This window comes from Scyliorhinus canicula, chromosome 17 (assembly GCF_902713615.1).
Source record: "Scyliorhinus canicula chromosome 17, sScyCan1.1, whole genome shotgun sequence".
Taxonomy (NCBI): Eukaryota; Metazoa; Chordata; class Chondrichthyes; order Carcharhiniformes; family Scyliorhinidae; genus Scyliorhinus; species Scyliorhinus canicula.
In genome coordinates, this window is record NC_052162.1 from 128048369 (window position 1) to 128071908 (window position 23540).

Sequence of the window (23540 nt, forward strand, 5' to 3'; positions counted from 1 at the left end):
TTTGTCTTCCTCTCCTCTCCCCTTGTCCCTCTCTCGCTTCCCTTGCTCTCATTATACCTCTTTCTCTATCCCTCTCCTTATCCTTCCCTCTCATTCATTTTTCTCTCTTTCACCCTCCCCTTACCTCTCTCCCCCTCCGTTTCATCCTCTCCACATCTCCCCGTGTGCGTGTCTCTCTCTCCGTCTTCGTCCCTCTCTCTATCTCATTCTCGCACTCTCATCTTCCCCTCTCTCCTTATAATCTTACTTCCTTCCCTCCCTTTGTCTATCTCTCTCTCACCTTCCTCCCTCTCCTCATCACCCTCCGTATCTCCCCCTCAAGACCATATCTCCCTCTCTCATTATCTTTCTCCAAAGAGATTTTCCGACATTGCCCTGACCAGGTAGCGAGAGGAGCGTTCAGCAGGTTGGGGAGACGAGGAACAGGTTGAAGGGAGTCACCATCTTCCACTCCCATCCATTAGCCGACCACAAATGTCCAGGCAAGGTCGCATGCACGTGACCAGTAAAGAGTCAAGATACCCAGAAATTGGCACCAGTTCAGCTCCAAGGCATTGCCGAGCACCAGGAGTCTTCTGACCAACCAACCGGCCTTACCCCTGAAAATGACTACGCTTACCCCTGAAAACGACTACGCTTCTCGATACACCAATGCTAGGATCCTATTGATAGTTAGGTTTTTGTTTTTGCTGCAGTGGTTCTACGTTAGTTCTTGATTCAAAAGTCACAGACCCCCCCCCCCCCCCCCCCCCCGGCATATCCCTTTGCCGGCCTCCATGGTCTATTGGTCGGCCTTTTTGTTTACCCACTCTTTGGCGGAGCTCCTGGAGGTGGGTGGGGAAGTGGGCTGGGAGAAACTGTCATGAATGAGAGCTGAACATGAACATGCTGCCATTGTGGAGGGTACCACCAAGCCAATGGCACAGGCTGCAGTGCTGGACATTGCCAACTTGGAGAAAGCTGCCACCTTGGAAAATACCACTATCTTAGAGAACACCATCTTGGAAAGTATTCACCTTGGAGAACACCGGCATCTTGGAGAATAACACCATCTTGGAAAGTAATCATCATGGGGAACACCACCATCTTGCAAAGTGGTCATCTTGTAGAGTGCCACCATCTTGGAGAACACCACCATCTTGGAGAACGCCACCATCTTGGAGAATGCCACCATCTTGGAAAGAAGTCACTTGGAGAATACCGGCATCTTGGAAAGTAGTCATCTTGGAGAACAATGACATCTTGGAGAAGACCGGCATCTTGGAAAGTAGTCATCTTGGAGAACAATGCCACCTTGGAAAGTACCACAATCTTGAAGAATGTTGTCATTTTTCTTTTTCTTAAAATTTAGAATACCCAATTAATTTTTTTCCAATTAAGGGGCAATTTAGCGTGGCCAATTCACCTATCCTGCACATCTTTGGGTTGTGGAGGCAAAACCCACGCAAACATGGGGAGAACGTGCAAACTCCACACGGACGGACAGTGACACAGAGACGGGATCGAACCTGGTTCCCCGGCACCGTGAGGCAGCAGGGCTAACCCACTGCGCAACCATGCTGCCCCAAATGTTGTCATCTTGGAGAACACCACCATCTTGAAGAATGCCCCATCTTGGAAAGTAGTCATCTTTGAGATCACTACCATCTTGGAAGAGTAATCATCTTCAAGAACATCGCCATCTATTAAAGTAGTCATCTTGGAGAACACCACCATTTTGGAAAGTAGTCATCTTGTAGAGCACCACCATCTTGGAGAACACCGCCATCTTGGAAAGTAGTCATCTTGTAGAGTACCACCATCTTGCAGAACACGGCCATCTTGGAAAGTAGTCATCTTGGAGAGTACCACCATCTTGGAGATCACCGCCATCTTGGAAAGTAGTCATCTTGGAGAGTACCACCATCTTGCAGAAAACCACCATCTTGGAAAGTAGTCATCTTGTAGAGTACCACCATCTTGGAGAACACCACCATTTTGGAAAGTAGTCATCTTGTATAGTACCACCATCTTGGAGAACATCGTCATCTTGGAAAGTAGTCATCTTGTAGAGTACCACCATCTTGCAGAACACCGCCATCTTGGAACGTACCGCAATGTTGGATGGTAGTGCCATGATGAAAGGTATCAGCACCTTGGAAAACACCATTTTGGAGGGCATCGTCACCTTGGAGAGCAATTGGCATGCTGCTGCTCACAGTGGGTTCAGGCAATGGAATGAATGAAGGGGGGGGTTTGAACGGCTCAGGTCTTGCCGGTGACGGTGCATGGGAAAGGTCTGGTGGCCCCAAGTTCAGGCTCGCTGTGCCCGGCCCTTCCCCACGCCACCATGTGGGGAGACAATGGCAGTGGTTAGCACCCCCCCATATTCCAACCACCCCCTCCCACGCCAGACCACACACACACCTGGTGTGGTGGGGGATTGGGCACTGAATGCCAGCCTTGGCTCACATTTCCCCCAGCCACCCCCAGGAGCTCTGAGGTTGTTGCTATGACTCCAGGCACAGAAGAGGGGGTGAGGAAGTGGGCGGTGCCTGGCGACAGGCCCCACCTACCGCGTCTGGCGCCATCGCCCCGCCCACCTCACCTGGCGTCGTCCCCTGGCCCTCCTGTTTCGTCATCGCCCCGCCCACCTCACCTGGCGTCACCGCCCCGCCCTCGTCACCTGGCGTCGTTCCCTGGCCCTCCTCTTTCGTCATCGCCCCGCCCTCCTCTTGTTGCGTCAACGCCCCGCCCACCTCATCTGGCGTCATCTCCCCGTCCTCCTTCTCTGGCGTCGTCCCCTGGCCCGCCTCTTGATGCGTCATCGCCCCGCCCTCCTCTTGTTGCGTCGACGCTCCGCCCACCTCACCCAACATCATCTCCCCGCACTGATCTGGCGTCTTCGCCCCGCCCTCCTCTTGTTCCGTCATCGCCACGCCCCCTGGGTCAGAGGCCCCAGTCTCATCCCCGGCCTCGAGTTGCGGCCCGGCTCCGTGTAGCGGCCGCCGCCTTCGCGCTTTGCCCGTGTGCTTGACCCGCAGGTGGAGGCCCATCAGCTCCGGGGAGGAGGTCTCGAAGGGGCAGGCCCGGCAGCCCCGCAGCTCGGCCGGGGTGGCCGCCCTGAGGGACAGGTCCAGCGGCTCCGGCTCCAGCAGCAGCGCCCGGGCCCCGGCTCGGCCGGCCGCCCACCTCTGCAGGGAGCGGCTCAGCTCCGACAGGCCGGGCCCGGCCGCTGCTGCTTCTGCAGCAGGAGGCGGCCGCCGCCTCCCCCCCGCCCCGAGGCCCGGGCCCAGCCCCAGCCCCAGCCCCAGCCCATTCCGCTGCTCCCGGTGGTGCCGCTCCAGGTGGTACTTGAGGGAACCCGACTGAGTGCCCGCGTAGTCACAGTGAGGGCATTTGTACGGTCGCTCACCTGTCAGACGGATGGAGGGGGGAGGGAGGGATGAGGGATTGGGGGAGGGAGGGATGAGGGATTGGGGGGGGGGAGGGATGAGGGATTGGGGGGGGGGAGGGATGAGGGATTGGGGGGGGGAGGGATGAGGGATTGGGGGGGGGGAGGGATGAGGGATTGGGGGGGGGAGGGATGAGGGATTGGGGGGGGAGGGATGAGGGATTGGGGGGGGGAGGGATGAGGGATTGGGGGGGGAGGGATGAGGGATGGGGGGGGGGGAGGGATTGGTGGGGGGGGGAGGGATGAGGGATTGGTGGGGGGGGGGAGGGATGAGGGATTGGTGGGGGGGGGAGGGATGAGGGATTGGTGGGGGGGGGACGGTGGAGGGATGGGGGGAGGGTGGATGGGGGGAGGGTGGAGGGGAGGGAGGGAGGGTGGATGGAGGATAGATAGAGGGGTGGAAGATGGAGGGAGGGGGTTTGAGGAAGGAGAGAGGGAGGGTGGATGGGGGGAGGTGGAGTAGAGGGAGAGGAAGTGGGAAATGAGGGGAGGCAGTGATGGGGTGGATGGGAAAAGAAGGGAAGTGGGGGGAGAGGCATGGTCAAAGGGGGAGGGCAGTAGTGGAGGGATGGACCGATGGAGGGGGTGTTAGGTTGATGGAAGGGGAAGAGTGGGAGGACAATCGTGTGAGGGGGATGGGTGAGAGTGGGAGAGGGATGGGTTACAAAAGGGGAGTGGAGCAGGAGAGAAGGACATGGGTGAGGAGGGGGGAACGGCAGGGAGTGGGGGCAGAGAGAGGGAGAAAAACAGGAAAAATGAATGTCAAGTTATAATCCACAATATAGATCTGTGTCTGTCAGCCAATTTTTCTCAATGTGGATGAATTATGGATATATAATATCTATATAGAAATGGTGGGGGTGTTGGAATTGGGCACGGGAGGGTTGGAGAGGTCTGCGCAATGCAACACGGAGACTAGCTGCCGTTTCACCAGGTGGTCAGGGGCTACCGAGCCCGCACCCTTGGCCAGGATTGATTCCAGATGCTGCAGGATCACGTCCTGGCTGGCTTGAGTGCAGCAAGGGATTGGGCAACCTGAGGAAGGAGCAGGACCGGCTCTTCCCATCGACTCAGTCGGCCCTATTCCTTCACGCCACTCTGCAGCCTGCACGACCTTTGGCCTCTGGAGCGATTGCAACTGCGCCATGCTCTTCAGGGGTCCCTAGGTGTTTGAGGGCAATACAGCCAGGACTTTTCGATTGACTGGTTTACTCCCAAAGTCCAGGGATGTGCGGGTTAGATGCGCGGGGGTCGGGAGGGGATCTCGGCCTATGTCGAGTGCTCTTTTGGAGGGACGGTGCAGACTCAATGGAGAGAGAGGGTCAGAGAGATGCGGGGAGAGAGAGAGAGAGACAAAGGGAAAGGGAGTCACGGAGACCGAGTGAGAGGTGTACTGGAAGAAATTTTTTTTGGGGTTTTTGTGAAGTAAATTTAGACTACCCAGTTCTTTTGTCTCCTAATTAAGGGGCAATTTAGCGTGGCCAATCCACCTACCCTGCATATCTTTGGGTTGTGAGGGTGAAACCCACGCAGACGCGGGGAGAATGTGCAAACTCCACACGGACAATGACCCAGAGCCGGGATCGAACCTGGGTCCTCGGTGAGGCAGCAGTGCTAACCACTGCGCCAACCGTGCCGCCCCTTACTTTAAGGATTCTATGAATAGATGGACTGAAGGGCCTCCTTGCCAGCTGGGGTTGATTCTGGAGAGGTGACGGGTTGAGGGATTGGTGTGGGCCGGAAGTTTTCGGTGCAGTGTTCGGGGAGGGGGTGCAGCGAGTACGTACCTGTGTGGACTCGCAGGTGGACCTTCAGGTGGTGAGATGATCGGAAGGCTTTGCCGCAGTAGGCGCAGTCCCTGACGGCGAGGCCTCGGGCCCGATCCGCAGGCAGCCTGAACCCCAACTCGCCTGGGCAGAGAATGGCACAAAACACAGGATGTGAGTAAACTGGGAACGGAGGCAGAAGCTGGGACCCGTCACGCTCCCTTGGGCAGATGCTGAACATCACATGTGGGGGGGAAAGGCTGAACTGGGCCATAATAAAATGTGGTTTGGGCTCCATGCTTCAATTTATTCCGCCCGTAATATCCTGACTTCAAAATTCTACAATCAATTAGCGCAGCCGTAGAAATGCAACATGAATCTATTTGGCAAATTGAGACCCCCATGTCCTACTCTCCCCAAACTAATCCCACTGCCCCTCTCTCTCTCCACAGCCCTGTATCAATCCCAAACTAATCCCACTGCCCTGCTCTCTCCCCATAGCCCTGTATCAATCCCAAACTAATCCAACTGGCCCGCTCTCTCCCCATAGCCCTGCATCAATCCCAAACTAATCCCACTGTCCCGCTCGCTCCCATAGCCCTGTATCAATCCCAAACTAATCCCACTGCCCCGCTCTCTCCCCATACCCCTGTAACAACCCCAAACTAATCCCACTGCCCCACTCACTCACCATAGCCCTGTATCAATCACTAATCCCATTGCCCTACCTTCTCACCATGGCCCTGTATCAATCCCAAACTAATCCAACTGGCCCGCTCTCTCCCCATAGCCCTGCATCAACCCCAAACTAATCCCACTGCCCCACTCTCTCCCCATAGCAATCCCAAACTAATCCCACTGCCCCACTCTCTCCCCATAGCCCTGTATCAATCCCAAACTAATACCACTGCTCCAGTCTCCATAGCCCTGTATCAACCCCAAACTAATCCCACTGCCCCGCTCTCTCCCCATAGCCCTGTATCAACCCCAAACTAATCCCACTGCCCTGCTCTCTCCCCATAGCCCTGTATGAATCCCAAACTAATCCCACTGCTCCGCTCTCTCCCCATAGCCCTGTATCAATCCCAAACTAATCCCACTGTGCTGTTCTCCCGATAGCCCTGTATCAATCTCACTAATCCCACTGCCCGCTCTCTCCCAATAGCCCTGTATCAATCCCAAAGTAATCCCACTGCCCCGCTCGCTCCCCATAGCCCTGTATCATTCACAAACTAATCCCACTGCCCCACTCTATCCCCATTGCCCTGTATCAATCCCAAACTATTCCCACTGCTCGCTCCCCACAGCCCTGTATCATTCCCAAACTAATCCCACTGCCCCACTCTATCCCCATTGCCCTGTATCAATACCAAACATATCCCACTGCCCCGCTCTCCCCATAGCCCTGTATCAATCCCAAACTAATCCCACTGCGCTGTTCTCCCGATAGCCCTGTATCAATCTCAAACTAATCCCACTGCCCCGCTCTCTCCCCATAGCCCTGTATCAATCCCAAAGTAATCCCACTGCCCCTCTCTCTCCCCATAGCCCTGTATCAATCCCAAACTAATCCCACTGCCCCTCTCTCTCCCCATAGCCCTGTATCAATCCCAAACTAATCCCACTGCCCCACTCTCTCCCCATAGCCCGGTAGCAATCCCAAACTAATCCCACTGCCCTGCTCTCTTCCCATTGCCCTGATTCAATCCCAATTTATTCCCCCAGCCCAGCACTCCCCCTCTCACTTTGTATCAATTGCGACTTAATCTCACTGACTCTGTCTCTCCCCATAACTCTGTATCAATCCCAAACTAATCCCACTGCCCTGCTCTCTCCCTATAGCCATGTATCAATACCAAACATATCCCACTGCCCCGCTCTCTCCCCATAGCCCTGTATCAATCCCAAACTAATCCCACTGCGCTGTTCTCCCGATAGACCTGTATCAATCTCAAACTAATCCCACTGCCCGCTCTCTCCCAATAGCCCTGTATCAATCCCAAACTAATCCCACTGCCCCACTCTATCCCCATTGCCCTGTATCAATCCCAAACTATTCCCACTGCCCCACTCTCCACAGCCCTGTATCAATCCCAAACTAATCCCACTGCCCCGCTCTCTCTCCATAGCCCTGTATCAATCCCAAAGTAATCCCACTGCCCCACTCTCTCCCCATAGCCCTGTAGCAATCCCAAACTAATCCCACTGCCCCGCTCTCTCCCCATAGCCCTGTATCAATCCCAAACTAATCCCACTGTCCTGCTCTCTTCCCATAGCCCTGTATCATCCCACTGCCCCACTCTCTCCCCAATGCCCAGTATCAATCCCAAACTAATCCCACTGTCCTGCTCTCTTCCCATAGCCCTGTATCAATCCCACTGCCCCACTCTCTCCCCAATGCCCAGTATCAATCCCAAACTAATCCCACTGCCCCACTCTCTCCCCCCTAACCCTGTATCAATCCCAAACTAATCCCACTGCCCCGCTCTCTCCCCAAAGCCCTGTATCAATCCCAAAGTAATCCCACTGCCCCACTCTCTCCCCATAGCCCTGTAGCAATCCCAAACTAATCCCACTGCCCTGCTCTCTTCCCATTGCCCTGTATCAATCCCAATTTATTCCCCCAGCCCAGCACTCCCCCTCTCACTTTGTATCAATTGCGACTTAATCTCACTGACTCTGTCTCTCCCCATAGCTCTGTATCAATCCCAAACTAATCCCACTGCCCTGCTCTCTCCCTATAGCCATGTATCAATACCAAACATATCCCACTGCCCCGCTCTCTCCCCATAGCCCTGTATCAATCCCAAACTAATCCCACTGCGCTGTTCTCCCGATAGCCCTGTATCAATCTCAAACTAATCCCACTGCCCGCTCTCTCCCAATAGCCCTGTATCAATCCCAAACTAATCCCACTGCCCCGCTCGCTCCCCATAGCCCTGTATCATTCCCAAACTAATCCCACTGCCCCACTCTTTCCCCATTGCCCTGTATCAATCCAAACTATTCCCACTGCCCCGCTCGCTCCCCATAGCCCTGTATCATTCCCAAACTAATCCCACTGCCCCACTCTATCCCCATTGCCCTGTATCAATACCAAACATATCCCACTGCCCCGCTCTCTCCCAATAGCCCTGTATCAATCCCAAACTAATCCCACTGCCCCGCTCGCTCCCCATAGCCCTGTATCATTCACAAACAAATCCCACTGCCCCACTCTATCCCCATTGCCCTGTATCAATCCCAAACTATTCCCACTGCCCCACTCTCCATAGCCCTGTATCAATCCCAAACTAATCCCACTGCCCCGCTCTCTCTCCATAGCCCTGTATCAATCCCAGACTAATCCCACTGCCGCGCTCTCTGCCCATAGCCCTGTATCAATCCCAAACTAATCCCACTGCCCGCTCTCTCCCCATAGCCCTGTATCAATCCCAAACTAATCCCACTGCCCCGCTCTGTCTCCATAGCCCTGTATCAATCCCAAACTAATCCCACTGCCCCGCTCTCTCCCCATAGCCCTGTATCAATCCCAAACTAATCCCACTGCCCCGCTCTCTCCCCATAGCCCTGTATCAATCCCAAACTAATTCCACTGCCCTGCTCTCTCACCATAGCCCTGTATCAATATCAAACTAATCCCACTGCCCCGCGCTCTCCCCTGTTGCGCTGTATAAATCCCAAACTAATCCCACTGCTTCGGGCTCTACCAATAGCCCTGTAATAATCCAAATACAATCCTACTGCTCCATTCTCTTCCCGTAGGCCTGCATCAATCCTAAACTAATCCCACTGCCCCACAGCCCTGTCTATTCCCAATAATCACGCACCCAGTTTTCTCTCCATAGCCATGTATCAATCTCATACTAATCCCACTTCTCTACTCTCGCGATAACCCTGTAACAATCCCAAACTAATCCCACTGCCCCGCTCTCTCCCCACAGCCCTGTATCAATCCCAAACTAATCCCACTGCCCCGCTCTCTCCCCATAGCCCTGTATCATCCCAAACTAATCCCACTGCCCCGCTCTCTCCCCATAGCCCTGTATCAATCCCAAACTAATCCCACTGCCCCGCTCTCTCCCCATAACCCTGTATCAATACCAAACTAATCCCACTGCCCCGCTCTCTCCCCATAACCCTGTATCAATCCCAAACTAATCCCACTGCCCCGCTCTCTCCCCATAGCCCTGTATCAATCCCAAACTAATCCCACTGCCTCGCTCTCTCCCTATAGCCCTGTATCAATCCCAAACTAATCCCACTGCCCCGCTCTCTCCCTATAGCCCTGTATCAATCCCAAACTAATCCCACTGTCCCGCTCTCTCCGCATAGCCCTGTATCAATCCCAAACTAATCGCAGGGCTATGGGGGTCCTTGGGGCAGTGGGAGTAGTTTGGGATTATAAAGGGCTTTTAGGAAAGAGCGGGTCAGTGGGTTTAGTCTGGGATTGATACATGCTATCGGAGGAGATTGGGAAAGTGGGATTAGTTTGTGATTAAAGCATCAGGACCTCTAAATCCCTCTGTGCTGCATCTTTCTGCCGTCTTTCAGCTCCTCCTATTTTTCCTACCAAAGTGGACAACTTCACATTTTCCTGCAGTACATTCCATCTGCCGAGTTTTTGCCCATTCACCTAACCTGTCTATGTCCCTCTTTGGGTGCCATCGTCCCAAAAGGGAAAAAGCTCCCAAGTGAGCGCGTTTGGCCGCGTGTTTCCAGCACCTGCAGTACCGAGAAACAGATGGCTATTCAACACGACTTGCTTTGAATAAGGGTCCCAAACGGGGGACCCGTGGCTGAGGCCGTGCACAGCCCTGTTTTTTACAATGGGGAGCTCCGCACGCCGGAACGCCCTGTGGTAGCGAGAGATGGGGACGCCATCTTTAAATGGCGGCCGATCTCCGAGACCCACAAATAAAAATCCCCGACCTTGGGAACCTGCACATTAGAGTAAGGCATCCTGCCTCACTCTAATATGCAGATTTGCTAAACACTGATGCCGCCCATTGTGGGCGGATTCCCCTTGCAACGTCTCACGAGATTGCGTTGAATCTTGCGAGGCGTTGCGAGCCGGATAGATTCCGGGAGCGGGCTCACCCGGTTTTCACGAGCCACGCTGCGCCACGCGAGCTGCTTTTCCGGCACTGCATGGCCGGATGATTGCGCCCATTCAATCACCCTCAACACTTGTCCTCGCACCTATTTTTAAATATTAATTTATGGGATACAGGCATCACTGGCTAGGCCAACATTTATTAACCATTCCTAGTTGCCCTTCAGAAGGTGGTGGTGTGGTTCGTTCTTGACCCGCTACCTTCCCAGAGATGTAGGTAACAGCCACAGTGCTGTCAGGGAGGGAGGTCCAGGATTGTGACCCAGCGACAGTGAAGGAACGGCCGATATATTTCCCAGTCAGGGTGCTCAGTGACTTGGAGGGGTTTGGAAATTGCTTGCTGAGGAAACTTGGCCAGTTCACTGCAAGGCATCTTGTCGATGGTACACACACTGCTGTCACTGTGCGTCGGTGGTGGAGGGAGTGAATGTTTGTGGATGGGGTGCCGATCAAAGCGGGGCTGCTTTGTCCTGGATGGTGTCGAGCTTCTCGAGTGTTATCGGAGCCGCACTCATCCAGGCAAGTGGAGAATATCCCATCACACTCCTGACTGGTGCCTTGTAGATGGTGGACAGGCTTTGGGGGGAGTCAGGAGGTGAGTTACTCTCTGCAGGATTCCCAGCCTCTGGATCTAAGACCATCGGAAATAGGAAGAGGAGCAGGCCATTTGGCCCTTCGTGCTGGACCCACCTCCAAATAGGATCGTGGCTGATCCGGCATTCCTCATGTCCACTTTCCTGCCCTTTCCCTGTAACCCTTGATTCCCTTACTGATCAAGAATCTTGACTATCTCGGCTTTAAAGCTACATGAGGACGCTGGCCTCCACAGCTCTCTGTGGCAAGGAGTTCCAAAGACACTCAAATGTCTTATTCTGAGACTCTGCCCTCTGGTCCCAGACTCTCCCATGAGGGGAAACGTCCTGTCAAACCCTTTGAGAATCCTATATGAGATCACCACTCTTCCTTCTAAATATCAATGAGTCCCAAACTGGAACTGCTCTTGTAGCCACAGTTCAGTTAAGTTTCTGTTCGATGGTAACCCCCAGGGTGTTGATAGTGGGGGTGGGGAGGGGGTGGATTCAGCCATTGAATGGGAGGGGGAGGGGATTCAGCCATTGAATGGGAGGGGGAGGGGATTCAGCCATTGAATGTCAAGGGGACAATGGTTAGACTCTCCCGTATTGGAGATGGTCATTTCTTGGCACTTGTGTGGCGTTGTGGTGAATGTAACTTGGTAATTCACACTGTACCTTTGTAAGCGCAGTAGTGTTATCCGACCACTAGGGGGAGTAGCTCTGGGAATGCTCAGGAGTTTGTACGGGGCTCCACCCTTGGCTCTGCCCACGACTTCCCCCCCTTTTTGCTGCTGTATAAATACCCTTGTCCAGAGTCAGCCTGCAGTTCACCGAGAGTTCATCAACGGGTAACAGGCTGGCTCTGTAGTAAGTAGATTAAAACCACTGTTCATATCGGAAAGCACGTGTGTAGTGAATTGATGGTTCCATCAGGCGTGAATGTCACTTGTCAGCCCCACGCCTGGATATTGTCCACATCTTGCTGCATTTGAGCATGGACTGTTTCGGTGCCTGAGGAGTCGGGAATGGTGCTGAACATTGTGCAGTCTAATTTAACCTATTTTTGTGCTGTTCCGCAAAACTTGGCAATAGTATATTCACTTCCCTCGTCCAAGCCATTAATACATATGGCAAATAATTGTGGTCCCAGCCATGGTATTCTTGGGAACATAGGTTATCCTTCGAGCCAGCTCCTCCATTCATTATGATCATGGCTGGCCATCAAACTCTGTAATCTGTTCTTGTTTTCTTTCCACCCAGTCTGCCCCCGTGCATATCATTTGATCCCTTTGCCACGAAGAGCCGTACCTAACTGCTTCTTGGGAACGTACAATTTTTTGGTTTCAACTGCTTTCTGTGGTAGCACTCTGCTAGTTATAGGTTGCCACCCTGAAAATGCCCCTCTTATCCCAACTCTCTGTCTTCTATCCATGCTAATATACTACCTCCAACATCATGGGCTCTGATCATGGATTCATAGAACCTCTACAATGCAGAAGGAGGTCATTTGGCTCATTGAGTCCGCAGCGACCCTTGGAAAGAGCACCCTACCTATCCCCGTAACCCAGTAGCCCCACCTAACCTTTTGGACACTAGGGGGAAATTTAGCACGGCCAGTCCACCTCACCTGCAAATCTTTGGACTGTGGGAGGAAACCGGAGCACCCGGAGGAAATCCACGCAGCCACGGAGGAAGGGGGCGATTCTCTGCTCCGCGGACTAAGTGCCCGCGCCGTCGTGAACGCTGTTGCGTTTCACAACGGCGCGAACAGGGCCCGGGCACAACCTATTCTGGCCCCCACAGTGGGTCAGCACGGCGCTGGAGCGGTTCACGCCGCTCCAGCCTCCTCACGCGGCGGCAAATGGGTGCTGCGCCAACCGGCACATGCGCAGTTGGGGCAGCTCAATCCCGCGCACGCGCAGTTCGGCCGCGCCATCCTGCGCATGCACGGGGAACTTCTTGCGCGCACCAGCCCCGGCGCAATATGGCGTGGATGTTCAGGGGCCGGCCGCGGAGGATTGTAGAACCGGGGGCGGGGGGGGGGAGAGAGGCCAGCCCGCCCATCGGTGGGCCCCGATCGCGGGCCAGATCCCTTCGGAGGCCCCTCCGGTGAAGGAGCCCCCCCCCCCACAGGCCGTCCCCCCCAAGCGTTCCTGCAGAGTGCCCGCCGGCAGCGACCAGGGGTGGATGCTGCCGGCAGGATGGTCCTGGCAGGACCCTGTCGTGTCGGAGCGGCCGCTCGGCCCATTCGGGCTGGAGAATCGCCGCTCGCCGATTCTCCGAGCACCATTGTTTTCGGGGGGGGGGGGGGGGGGGGGGGGGGGGGGGGGATGGGGGGAGAATCGCGTGCGGGGGTCGGGGCGACATGGCGTGATTCATGCGGCACCCCGGCAATTCCCCCACCCAGCGGGGGGGGTGGGGGAATACTGCCCGAAAAGTGCATACTCCACACACAGTCGCCCAAGACCAGAATTTAACCCGGGTCCCTGGTGCTGTGAGACATAAGGGCTAACCACTGTGCCATGGTGCCAAGTAGTCTCTTGTGCAGTACCTCATCGAGCGTTTTTGGGAATCCAAATACATTACGTCTACTGGTTCGCCGTGATCTATCCTGCTTATTACCCCCACAAAGAATTCTAATAAATTAGTCAGGCATGATTACCCCTTTATGAAGATTTGCTAACTCTGCTTCATTATGTTATGTATTTCTAAATCATAGAATTTACAGTGCAGAAGGAGGCCATTCGGCCCATCGAGTCTGCACCGGCTCTTGACAAATACATGAATAGGATGGGAATAGAGGGATACGGACCCAGGAAGTGTAGAAGATTTAAGTTTAGACGAGCAGCATGGTCGGCACAGGCTTGGAGGGCTGAAGGGCCTGTTCCTGGGCTGTACTTTCCTTTGTTCACCACACACTTAGGCTTAATGCATTCCAGATCCTAACCACTTTGCTGTCGGTTCTCGTCCAATTAGTCCCTCTCCCTGCTCACTCCCCCCCCCCCCCCCCCCCCCCCCCAAGGCCTGCGAAATGATCCTTTCCAGGCACATCATCTTTTAAAAGATTCATTAACAGGACGCGGGGGTCACTGGGTCGGGCACAGCATTTAGTGCCCATCCCTGAGCACACGTAAGAGTCGACCACTTTACATGTAGGCCACGCCGGGTAAGGACAACAGATTTCTCTTCCCGAAAGGGGGACGCGAAGAAACACGATGGTTTTATATGACAATCGACAATGGTTTATTGGTCATCATTTTTGACTCTTAATTCCAAATTTTATTTTTAACTGTAAGGGCCTTTCCTGATGATTCCCGTATTATCGTTTTGGGCCATGGATCTTTAATAGAGACATGGAGCAAGGGAAGTGAGGAACTCAAAAGTTGCAAAGTAACATACTGTCCTATCGGAGATTTGGATTTTGAACAGAAGAACTCAGACTTTATGGCACCTGAGAGATAGGAGGGAATCAATTTTATTGGTTGGCTGGTGATCAATGGATCAATATTCTGCCCGGCAACCGACAGTGATTGGGTCCTGCTAGGTGGGTTTGTTTCAGAAGCTCTCCTGGATGCTGAGTGTCGCGTGCGCTTGCTCGTGCTCTCTCTCCATCTCTCTCTGCATCGCCATCTCTCTCTCCGTCTCTCTCTCTACCTCTTTCTGCTGTTTCCATCTCTCCCCATCTCTCTCTCACCATCTCTCTCTCTCTCTCCATCTCTCTCCTCCATCTCTCTCTGTCCCTATCTCTATCTCCCAATCTCTACCTCCCAATCTCTATCTCCCAATCTCTTTCTCCCCATCTCTTTCTCCCCATCTCTTTCTCCCCATCTCTTTCTCCCCATCTCTTTCTCCCCATCTCTCTCTCCCCATCTCTCTCTCCCCATCTCTCTCTCTACCTCTTTCTGCTGTTTCCATCTCTCCCCATCTCTCTCTCTCCATCTCTCCATCTCTCTCCTCCATCTCTCTATATCCCCATCTCTTTCTCCCCATCTCATTCTCCCCACCTCTTTTCCATCTTTCCATCTCTCTCTTTCCATATCTCTCTGCATCTCCATCTCTCTCTCCATCTCTCTCTGTCCCCATCTCTATCTCCTCATCTCTCCCCATCTCTCTTTCTCCCCATCTCTCTCTCTCTCTCTCCCCATCTCTCTCTCTCCCCATCTCTCTCTCTCTCCCCATCTCTCTCTCTCTCCCCATCTCTCTCTCTCGCCCATCTCTCTCTCTCTCCCCATTTCGCTCTCTCTCCCCATCTCTCTCTCTCTCCCCATCTCTCTCTCTCTCCCCATCTCTCTCTCCCCATCTCTCTCTCCCCATCTCTCTCTCCCCATCTCTCTCTCCCCATCTCTCTCTCTCCCCCATCTCTCTCTCTCCCCCATCTCTCTCTCTCTCTCCCCCTCTCTCTCTCTCTCCCCATCTCTATCTCCCCATCTCTCTTTCTCCCCATCTCTCTCTCTCCCCATCTCTCTCTCTCCCCATCTCTCTCTCTCTCCCCATCTCTCTCTCCCCCATCTCTCTCTCTCTCCCCATCGCTCTCTCCCCCATCGCTCTCTCCCCATCTCTCTCTCCCCATCTCTCCTTCTCTCTCTCCCCATCTCTCCTCTCTCTCCCCATCTTCTTTCTCCCCCATCTCTCTCTCTCCCCCATCTCTCTCTCTCCCCATCTCTATCTCCCCATCTCTCTTTCTCCCCATCTCTCTTTCTCCCCATCTCTCTTTCTCCCCATCTCTCTCTCTCCCCATCTCTCTCTCTCTCCCCATCTCTCTCTCTCCCCATCTCTCTCTCTCCCCATCTCTCTCTCTCCCCATCTCTATCTCCCCATCTCTATCTCCCCATCTCTATCTCCCCATCTCTCTTTCTCCCATCTCTCTTTCTCCCCCCTCTCTCTTTCCTCCCATCTCTCTCTCTCCCCATCTCTCTCTCTCTCTCCCCCATCTCTCTCTCTCTCTCCCATCTCTCTCTCTCCCATCTCTTCCCATCTCTCTCTCCTCTCTCTCTCTCTCTCTCTCCATCGCTCTCTCCCATCTCTCCCCATCTCTCTCTCCCCATCTCTCTCTCCCCATCCTCTCTCTCCCAATCTCTCTCTCTCCTTCTCTCTCTCCATCTCTCTCTCTCCATCTCTTTCTCCCCATCTCTCTCTCTCCCCATCTCTCTCTCTCTCTCTCCCCCCATCTCTCTCTCTCCCCATCTCTCTCTCTCTCCCCATCTCTCTCTCCCCCCATCTCTCTCTCTCCCCATCTCTCTCTCTCCCCATCTCTCTCTCTTCCCATCTCTCTCTCTCCCATCTCTCCTCTCCTCCCCATCTCTCTCTCCCTCTCCCCATCTCTCTCTCTTCCCATCTCTCTCTCTCCCCATCTCTCTCTCTCCCCATCTCTCTCTCTTCCCATCTCTCTCTCTCCCCATCACTCTCTCTCCCATCTCTCTCTCTCTATCTCTCTCTCCCCATCTCTCTCTCCCTGCTGTTTCCAAGTCTGCAGAGAAGTCTTGATACTCTGAATCTATGGTGAAAACCATTACGGACGGAAATCCACCTGGAGGCCTAGACTGAATGATGTACTGGAAGACGTCCACCTGAAACAGAGACTTTTACCCTTTTACTTCTAGTGATATTTTGACCCCTCTTTCCCCTCTGTGTTTGTCTGTCTTTTGTGTGTGTGTGTAGAGGGCGGAGCGAGTTAAAGCCAGGAGTTAGAAATTAGATAATAGCTAACCAGTTATATTTGCTGCCTATTTAATTATAGTTATTGTTGTTAATGAAAGTTAATTGTGTTTAAATTTACAAACCTGGTGACTACAGTTATTGGGCAGTCATGGACCAAGGGCTTCAGGTATTTTTTTACATTAATAGTTAATTTCAACTGTGTTGTGACTCCGGGTGAAGTGGGGCTGGAATTGACTGCACACCAGCCCAGAGGGTCCTAACAATTCAGATCTCACCATCTGCCGAGGTGGGATTCGAACACGGGTCCCCAGAGCATGACCCTGAGATGTGCAAGACTGAGACAAGACCCTGAGATAGCAAGACTGAGACAAGACTGTGGGTTCGCAGGATTGAAATGCAGTGGTGAAGGGCCTTGGTGACACCACAACCAGAGACCAGTGTGCAGCACGGTAGCCCAGTTGCTTCACAGCTCCAGGGTCCCAGGTTCGATTCCCGGCTTGGGTCACGGTCTGTGCGGAGTGATGGAACCATCAATTCACGAGACACGTGCTTTAAGATATGAACAGTGGTTTTAATCTACTTACTACAGAGCCAGCCTGTTACCCGTTGAACTCTCGATGAACTGCAGGCTGGCTCTGGACACGGTTATTTACACAGCAGTCTAGGGGGAGGAGTCGTGGGCGGAGCCAAGGGTGGAGCCCTGTACAAACTCCTGAGCATTCCCAGAGCTACTCCCCCTAGTGGTCGGATAACGCTCCTGCGCTTACAATGGTATTGGTAAATACAGTGTGAAATACTAAGTTACATTCACCACACGGAGTCTGCACCTTCATCCCGTGTCTGCGTGCGTTTCCTCCGGGTGCTCCGGTTTCCTCCCACAGTCCAAAGATATGCAGGTTAGGTGGATTGGCCATGATAAATTGCCCTTGGTGTCCAAAAAGGTTAAGTGGGCGTTACTGGGTTACGGGGATAGGGTAGATACGTGGGCTTTGAGTAGGCTCATTGTAAGGGCCGGTGCAGACTAGATGGGCCGAATGGCCCCCTGCACTGTAAATTCACTGACTGTGCGCAGTTTTGGTCTCCTTCTCTAAGAAAGGATACGCCTGCCATGGAGGGAGCGCAGACTGATTTCCGAGATCGCAGGACAGTCGTACCAGGAGGAACTGGGTCGGCCATTTGCTGCAGCTTCGAGATATGAGAGGTGGATCTCACTGAGACGTATCAGATTCTGACGGGATCGGACAGATTGAACTGCAGGATATTCTACCCTCTGGAACAAGGGGGGGGAACACGGTATTAAAGCAAATTACTGCGGATGCTGAAACCAAAGAGAAAATGCTGGAAAATCTCAGCAGGTCTGGCAGCATCTGTAGGGGGGGGAAAGAGCAAACGTTTCGAGTCCAGATGACCCTTTGTCAAAGCTAACAGACAGAGAGAGTGGGAAATATTTATACTGTGGGGTGAGAATGAAAGATGAGTCATAGCCACAGAAACCCAGGGGAACTTGGTGTTAATGGCCACAGAAACTAAGGGGAAAGAGTGTTAATGGCCACAGAAACTAAGGGGAAAGAGTGTTAATGGCCACAGAAACCATGGGGAAAGAGTGTTAATGGCCACAGAAACCATGGGGAAAGAGTGTTAATGGCCACAGAAACCATGGGGAAAGAGTGTTAATGGCCACAGATACCAAGGGGAAAGAGTGTTAATGGCCACAGATACCAAGGGGAAAGAGTGTTAATGGCCACAGAAACCAAGGGGAAAGAGTGTTAATGGCCACAGAAACCATGGGGAAAGAGTGTTAATGGCCACAGATACCAAGGGGAAAGAGTGTTAATGGCCACAGAAACCAAGGGGAAAGAGTGTTAATGGCCACAGAAACCAAGGGGAAAGAGTGTTAATGGCCACAGATACCAAGGGGAAAGAGTGTTAATAGCCACAGATACCAAGGGGAAAGAGTGTTAATGGCCACAGACACCATGGGGAAAGAGTGTTAATGGCCACAGAAACCAAGGGGAAAGAGTGTTAATGGCCACAGAAACCAAGGGGAAAGAGTGTTAATGGCAGTCCCCAGAGAGAACAAAAGGTGTGAAAGGTCAAACAGCAGAGAAACTAATATCAGAGGGTAAACTGTGACAGATGTAGATGTGGGGGGGGGGGGGGGGGGGGGAAGGCGGAAGCAAAGGGGAGAAGGGAAAGGTGGAGAAGATGGGGGGGGGGTAAATATATATAAAGAAAGGCAAGTGAAAGAAATGGTAAAATACAGTTCAAATGAAATGGGATGAAAACAAATGGGCCGAGGTGGGGTGGAGCTAATCATCTGAAGTTGTTGAATTTGATGTTCAGGCCGGAAGGCTGTAGCGTGCCTAACTGGAAGATAAGATGTTGTTCCTCCAGATTGCGTTGAGCTTCACTGGAACAGGGCCGCAGGTCAAGGACAGACATGTGGGCATGGGAGCAGGGTCTTGTGTTAAAATGGCCAGCAACGGGAAGGTCAGGATCCTGAATGCTCATAGATTGAAGGAGCTCAGCAAAGCGATTATCCAATCTGCGTTTGGTCTCTCCGATATAGAGGAGACCACAGAGGAGCAGGGGCTGGTTTAGCACACTGGGCTAAATCGCTGGCTTTTAAAGCAGACCAAGGCAGGCCAGCAGCACAGTTCCATTCCCGTACCAGCCTCCCCGAACAAACGTCGGAATGTGGCGACTAGGGGCTTTTCACAGCAACTTCATTTGAAGCCGACTTGTGGCAATAAGCCATTTTCATTTCATTTCATTTCAAATGCAGTGGATCAAATTGAAAGAGATGCAAGTGAAAGGGGGACCCAGTTTCAGGCTACAGCAGGGGTGGGCAAACTACGGCCCGCGGGCCGCATGCGGCCCGCCAAAGGTATTTCTGCGGCCCACCAAGTCATTAAAAAAAAAAAAAAATTTTTTTTTTTTTTTTTAATTAAAAAAAAATTTTTTTTTTAAGGTTAATGGGGGGGGGGGGGGGGGGGGGCTGTTGGGTTACTTACTGGTATAGGGTGGATACGTTGACTTGAGTAGGGTGATCATTGCTCGGCACAACGTCGAGGGCCGAAGGGCCTGTTCTGTGCTGTACTGTTCTATGTTCTATATGAGGTGCCCAGAATCATAACCGGGTGAAGTAATTATTTTACTTAATATACTATGCGGCCCTTTGTGAATTGTGAATTTCTGAATGTGGCCCTTGCACGGAAAAGTTTGCCCACCCCTGGGCTACAGGGTTGGCCATTTAGGACTGAGATGACAAGAAACCTCTTCCCTGTAGAATTCCCTACCGCTGGAAGGCTGTGGTGTCCCAAGTTGCTGAATATATTTAAGAAGCAAATAGATAGATTTCTATACTCGGGTGTCAGGAGGTACGAGGAGAGAGTGGGAGTAAACATAGACAATAGGAGGAGGCCTTTCGGCCCTGCAAGCCAGCTCTCATTCTATACGATCTTGGCTGACATTGAGATAGAGATTCAGCCATGATCACATTGAATTATGGAGTATTAGTGGCGAGGGATGTGCAGGTTAGGTGGGGTTATAGAAATAGGGCGGGGGAGTGGGCCTAGTGGGGCAGCACGGTAGCACAGTGGTTAGCACTGTCGCTTCACAGCTCTGGGTCCCAGGTTCGATTCCCGGCTTAGGTCACTGTCTGTGCGGAGTCTGCACATCCTCCCCGTGTGTGCGTGGGTTTCCTCCGGGTGCTCCGGTTTCCTCCCACAGTCCAAAGATGTGCAGGTTAGGTGGATTGGCCATGCTAAATTGCCTTCAGTGTCCAAAATTGCCCTTAGTGTGGGTGGGGTTACTGGGTTATGGGGATAGGGTGGAGGTGTGGGCTTGGGTAGGGTGCTCTTTCCAAGAGTCGGTGCAGACTCGATGGGCCGAATGGCCTCCTTCAGCACTGTAAATTCTATGAATCTGGAACTTGCTGCCTGAAAGGATGGTAGAGACGGGAACCCTGAGAACATTCAAGAAGCATTTAGATGAGCCACAGCGTACAAGGGCTACGGATTAAGTGCTGGGAAGTGGGGTTAGGATAGAAAGGTGCTCAAAGGCCGGCGCAGACCCGATGGGCCGAAGGGCCTCTTTCGGTGCTGCGTGACTCCATTCTCCCTCCATCAGTTTCTGGGTCAAGTTTCTGCAGATGTTTAAACTCTAAACCTTTGCACTTTTTAAAAATGGAATGTTGAAGCTTTTTAAAATTTTAATGCGACCAACATGCTGGGGGTTTACCATCAGGAACGTAGGAGCAGGAGTTGGCCATTTGATCAGTGCCTCTTTTACGCCCACACTATTCCCTCATGGCGGCAATAAACCGCTTTACATTATTGTTGATCAGAAATCTGTCAGTCGCCGCTATAAACACACTGATGTGCCATCAATTAATCACAAGACGAGTAGTGAACGAAATTTGAGGCTTTAATAAGCTGAACAGAAAGCCTCCTGGCCTCGGATCCCGAACTGGGGCAGAGCCGGAGATCAGCCATCTTTATACTGGGCCCGAGGGAAGACGGAGCCATCAGGCAGTGGTTTACCACAATGCATGTAGAACAGTAACAGTTTACCACAATACATATAATATACTAACAGTGGTTTACCACACACACTCAATGACTGAGCGCCCACAGCCCTCTGGGGTAGAGAATTCCAAAGATTCTCCTCATCTCTGTCCCAAGCCCCCATATTCTGAAGTTGTGCCCCCTGGTTCTAGACTCCCCCCCCCCCCCCCCCCCCCCCCCCCCCCCCCCTCCCCCCAAAACCAGGGGAAACATCTTACCCGCATCTCTCCTGCCTATTCCCTAGGTTTCAATAAGATACAACCACTAAAACCCGACAGTGCAGAAGGAGGTCATTTGAATGGCAGCACGGTAGCATTGTGGATAGCACAATGGCTTCACAGCTCCAGGGTCCCAGGTTCGATTCCGGCTTGGGTCACTGTCTGTGCGGAGTCTGCACATTCTCCCCGTGTGTGCGTGGGTTTCCTCCGGGTGCTCCGGTTTCCTCCCACAGTCCAAAGATGTGCAGGTTAGGTGGGTTGGCCATGATAAATTGCCCTTAGTGTCCAAAATTGCCCTTAGAGTTGGGTGGGGTTACTGGGTTATAGGAATAGGGGAGGTGTTGACCTTGGGTAGGGTGCTCTTTCCAAGAGCCGGTGCAGACTCGATGGGCCGAATGGCCTCCTTCTGCACTGTAAATTCTATAATTCTATGAATCACCGAGCTGGCAACAACCCTCTGAAAGATCACCCTACCTCGGCCCACTCCCCCGCTCTATCCCTATGACTCCATCTAACCGGCACATCTTTGGACATTAAGTGACAATTAAGCATGGCCAATCCATCTTTGGATTCGAATCATAGAGTGCAGAAAGAGGCCATTCGACCCATTGAGTCGGCATAAACCCTCTGAAAGAGCACTAATAATAATAACCTTTATTGTCACAAGTAGGCTTACATTAACACTGCAATGAAGTTACTGTGAAAATCCCCCAGTCGCCACATTCCGGCGCCTGTCCGGGTCACAGAGGGAGAATTCAGAATGTCCAATTCACCTAACAGCACGTCTTTCAGGACTTGTGGGAGGAAACCGGAGCACCCGGAGGAAACCCATGCACACACGGGGAGAACGTGCAGACTCCACACAGACAGTGACCCAGCGGGGAATTGAACCTGGGACCCTGGCGCTGTGAAGCGACAGTGCTAACCACTGTGCTACCGTGCGGCCCCACTAGGCCCACTCCCCCGCCCTATCTCTATAACCCCACCTGACCCTGCACATCCCTCGCCACTAAGGAGCAATTTTATCATGGCTAATCTACCTAACTTGCACAGCTTTGGACAGTGGGAGGAAACTGGAGCACCTGGAGGAAATCCACGCAGACAGGGGGAGAACGTGCAGACTCCGCACAGACAGTCACCCAAGGTTAGAACTGAACCCAGGTCCCTGAGGCTGTGAGGCAGCAGTGCTAGCCACTGTGCCACCCTGCTGCCCAAGATCACCTTTCACTCTTCGAAACTCTGGCGAATACAGGCCCAGTTTCCCCAATCTCTCTTTATAGGACAGTCCTGCCATCTCCAGAACAATCCTGGTGGACCTTCATTACCCTCCTTCTTGTGACAATAATACCTTCCCGAAGATAAGGGGAGTAAAACTGCACACAGTACTCCAGCTGTGGTCTAACCAAGGTTCTATACTATTGAAGCAAGTCTTCAATACTCCTGTACTCAAATCTTCTTGTGATAAAAACCAACATCCCATTAACCTTCCTAACAGCTTTCTTGTTGGCCTGCATAGAATTTAAAGTGCAGAAGAAGGCCATTCGGCCCATCGGGTCTGCACTGGCCCTTGGAAAGAGCCCCCCACGTAAGCCCACGCCTCCACCCTATCCCCTGAACCCTGAAACCCCACCTAATCTTTTGGACACTAAGGGGCAATTTATCATGGCCAATCCACCTAACCTGCACATCTTTGGACTGTGGGAGGAAACCGGAGCACCCGGAGGAAATGCACACGCACATGGGGAGAAAGTGCAAACTCCACACAGTCACCCAAGACCAGAATTGAACCTGGGACCCTGGAGCTATGAGGCGACAGCGTTAACCACAGCGCTACCGTGCTGCCCCTCAGTGACGTATTGATGAGGACACCCTTTGTACATCTACACTTTCTAATCTCTGACCATTTCAGAAATACTCTGCTCATCTGTTCCTCCGACCAAAGTAATAATCTTACATTTTTCCACATTATATTCCATCTGCCATGTCCTTGCCCACTCACTAAGTCTGTCCAAATCCTCCTGCAGCCGTTTTACATCTTCCTCACAACACACATTCCCACCGAGCTTTACGTCATCTGTGAACTTGTAACGATTCCATTTGGTCCCCACATCCAAATCATTGTATAAACTGTGAACAGCTGGGACCCAAGTACTGATCCTTGTGGGACCCACAACCTGTTGATGTGATTAAATTGATGTACCATCAA

General features: G+C 52.7%; 1 protein-coding gene across 1 annotated transcript in view; it reads right to left on the reverse strand.

Annotated features, from left to right (window-relative positions):
* Positions 1–719: 719 nt before the first annotated feature.
* Positions 720–23540, reverse strand: part of LOC119951734 (zinc finger protein 536-like) — a 31127-nt gene continuing 8306 nt past the window's right edge. Inside the window, exons 2-3 of the mRNA XM_038775044.1 lie at positions 5221–5343; positions 720–3394 (exon numbers count right to left, since the gene is read on the reverse strand). Of these exons, the coding sequence (XP_038630972.1) occupies positions 2490–3394; positions 5221–5343 (1028 nt within the window). The 3' untranslated portion in view covers positions 720–2489. The remainder of the gene's footprint in view (positions 3395–5220; positions 5344–23540) is intronic.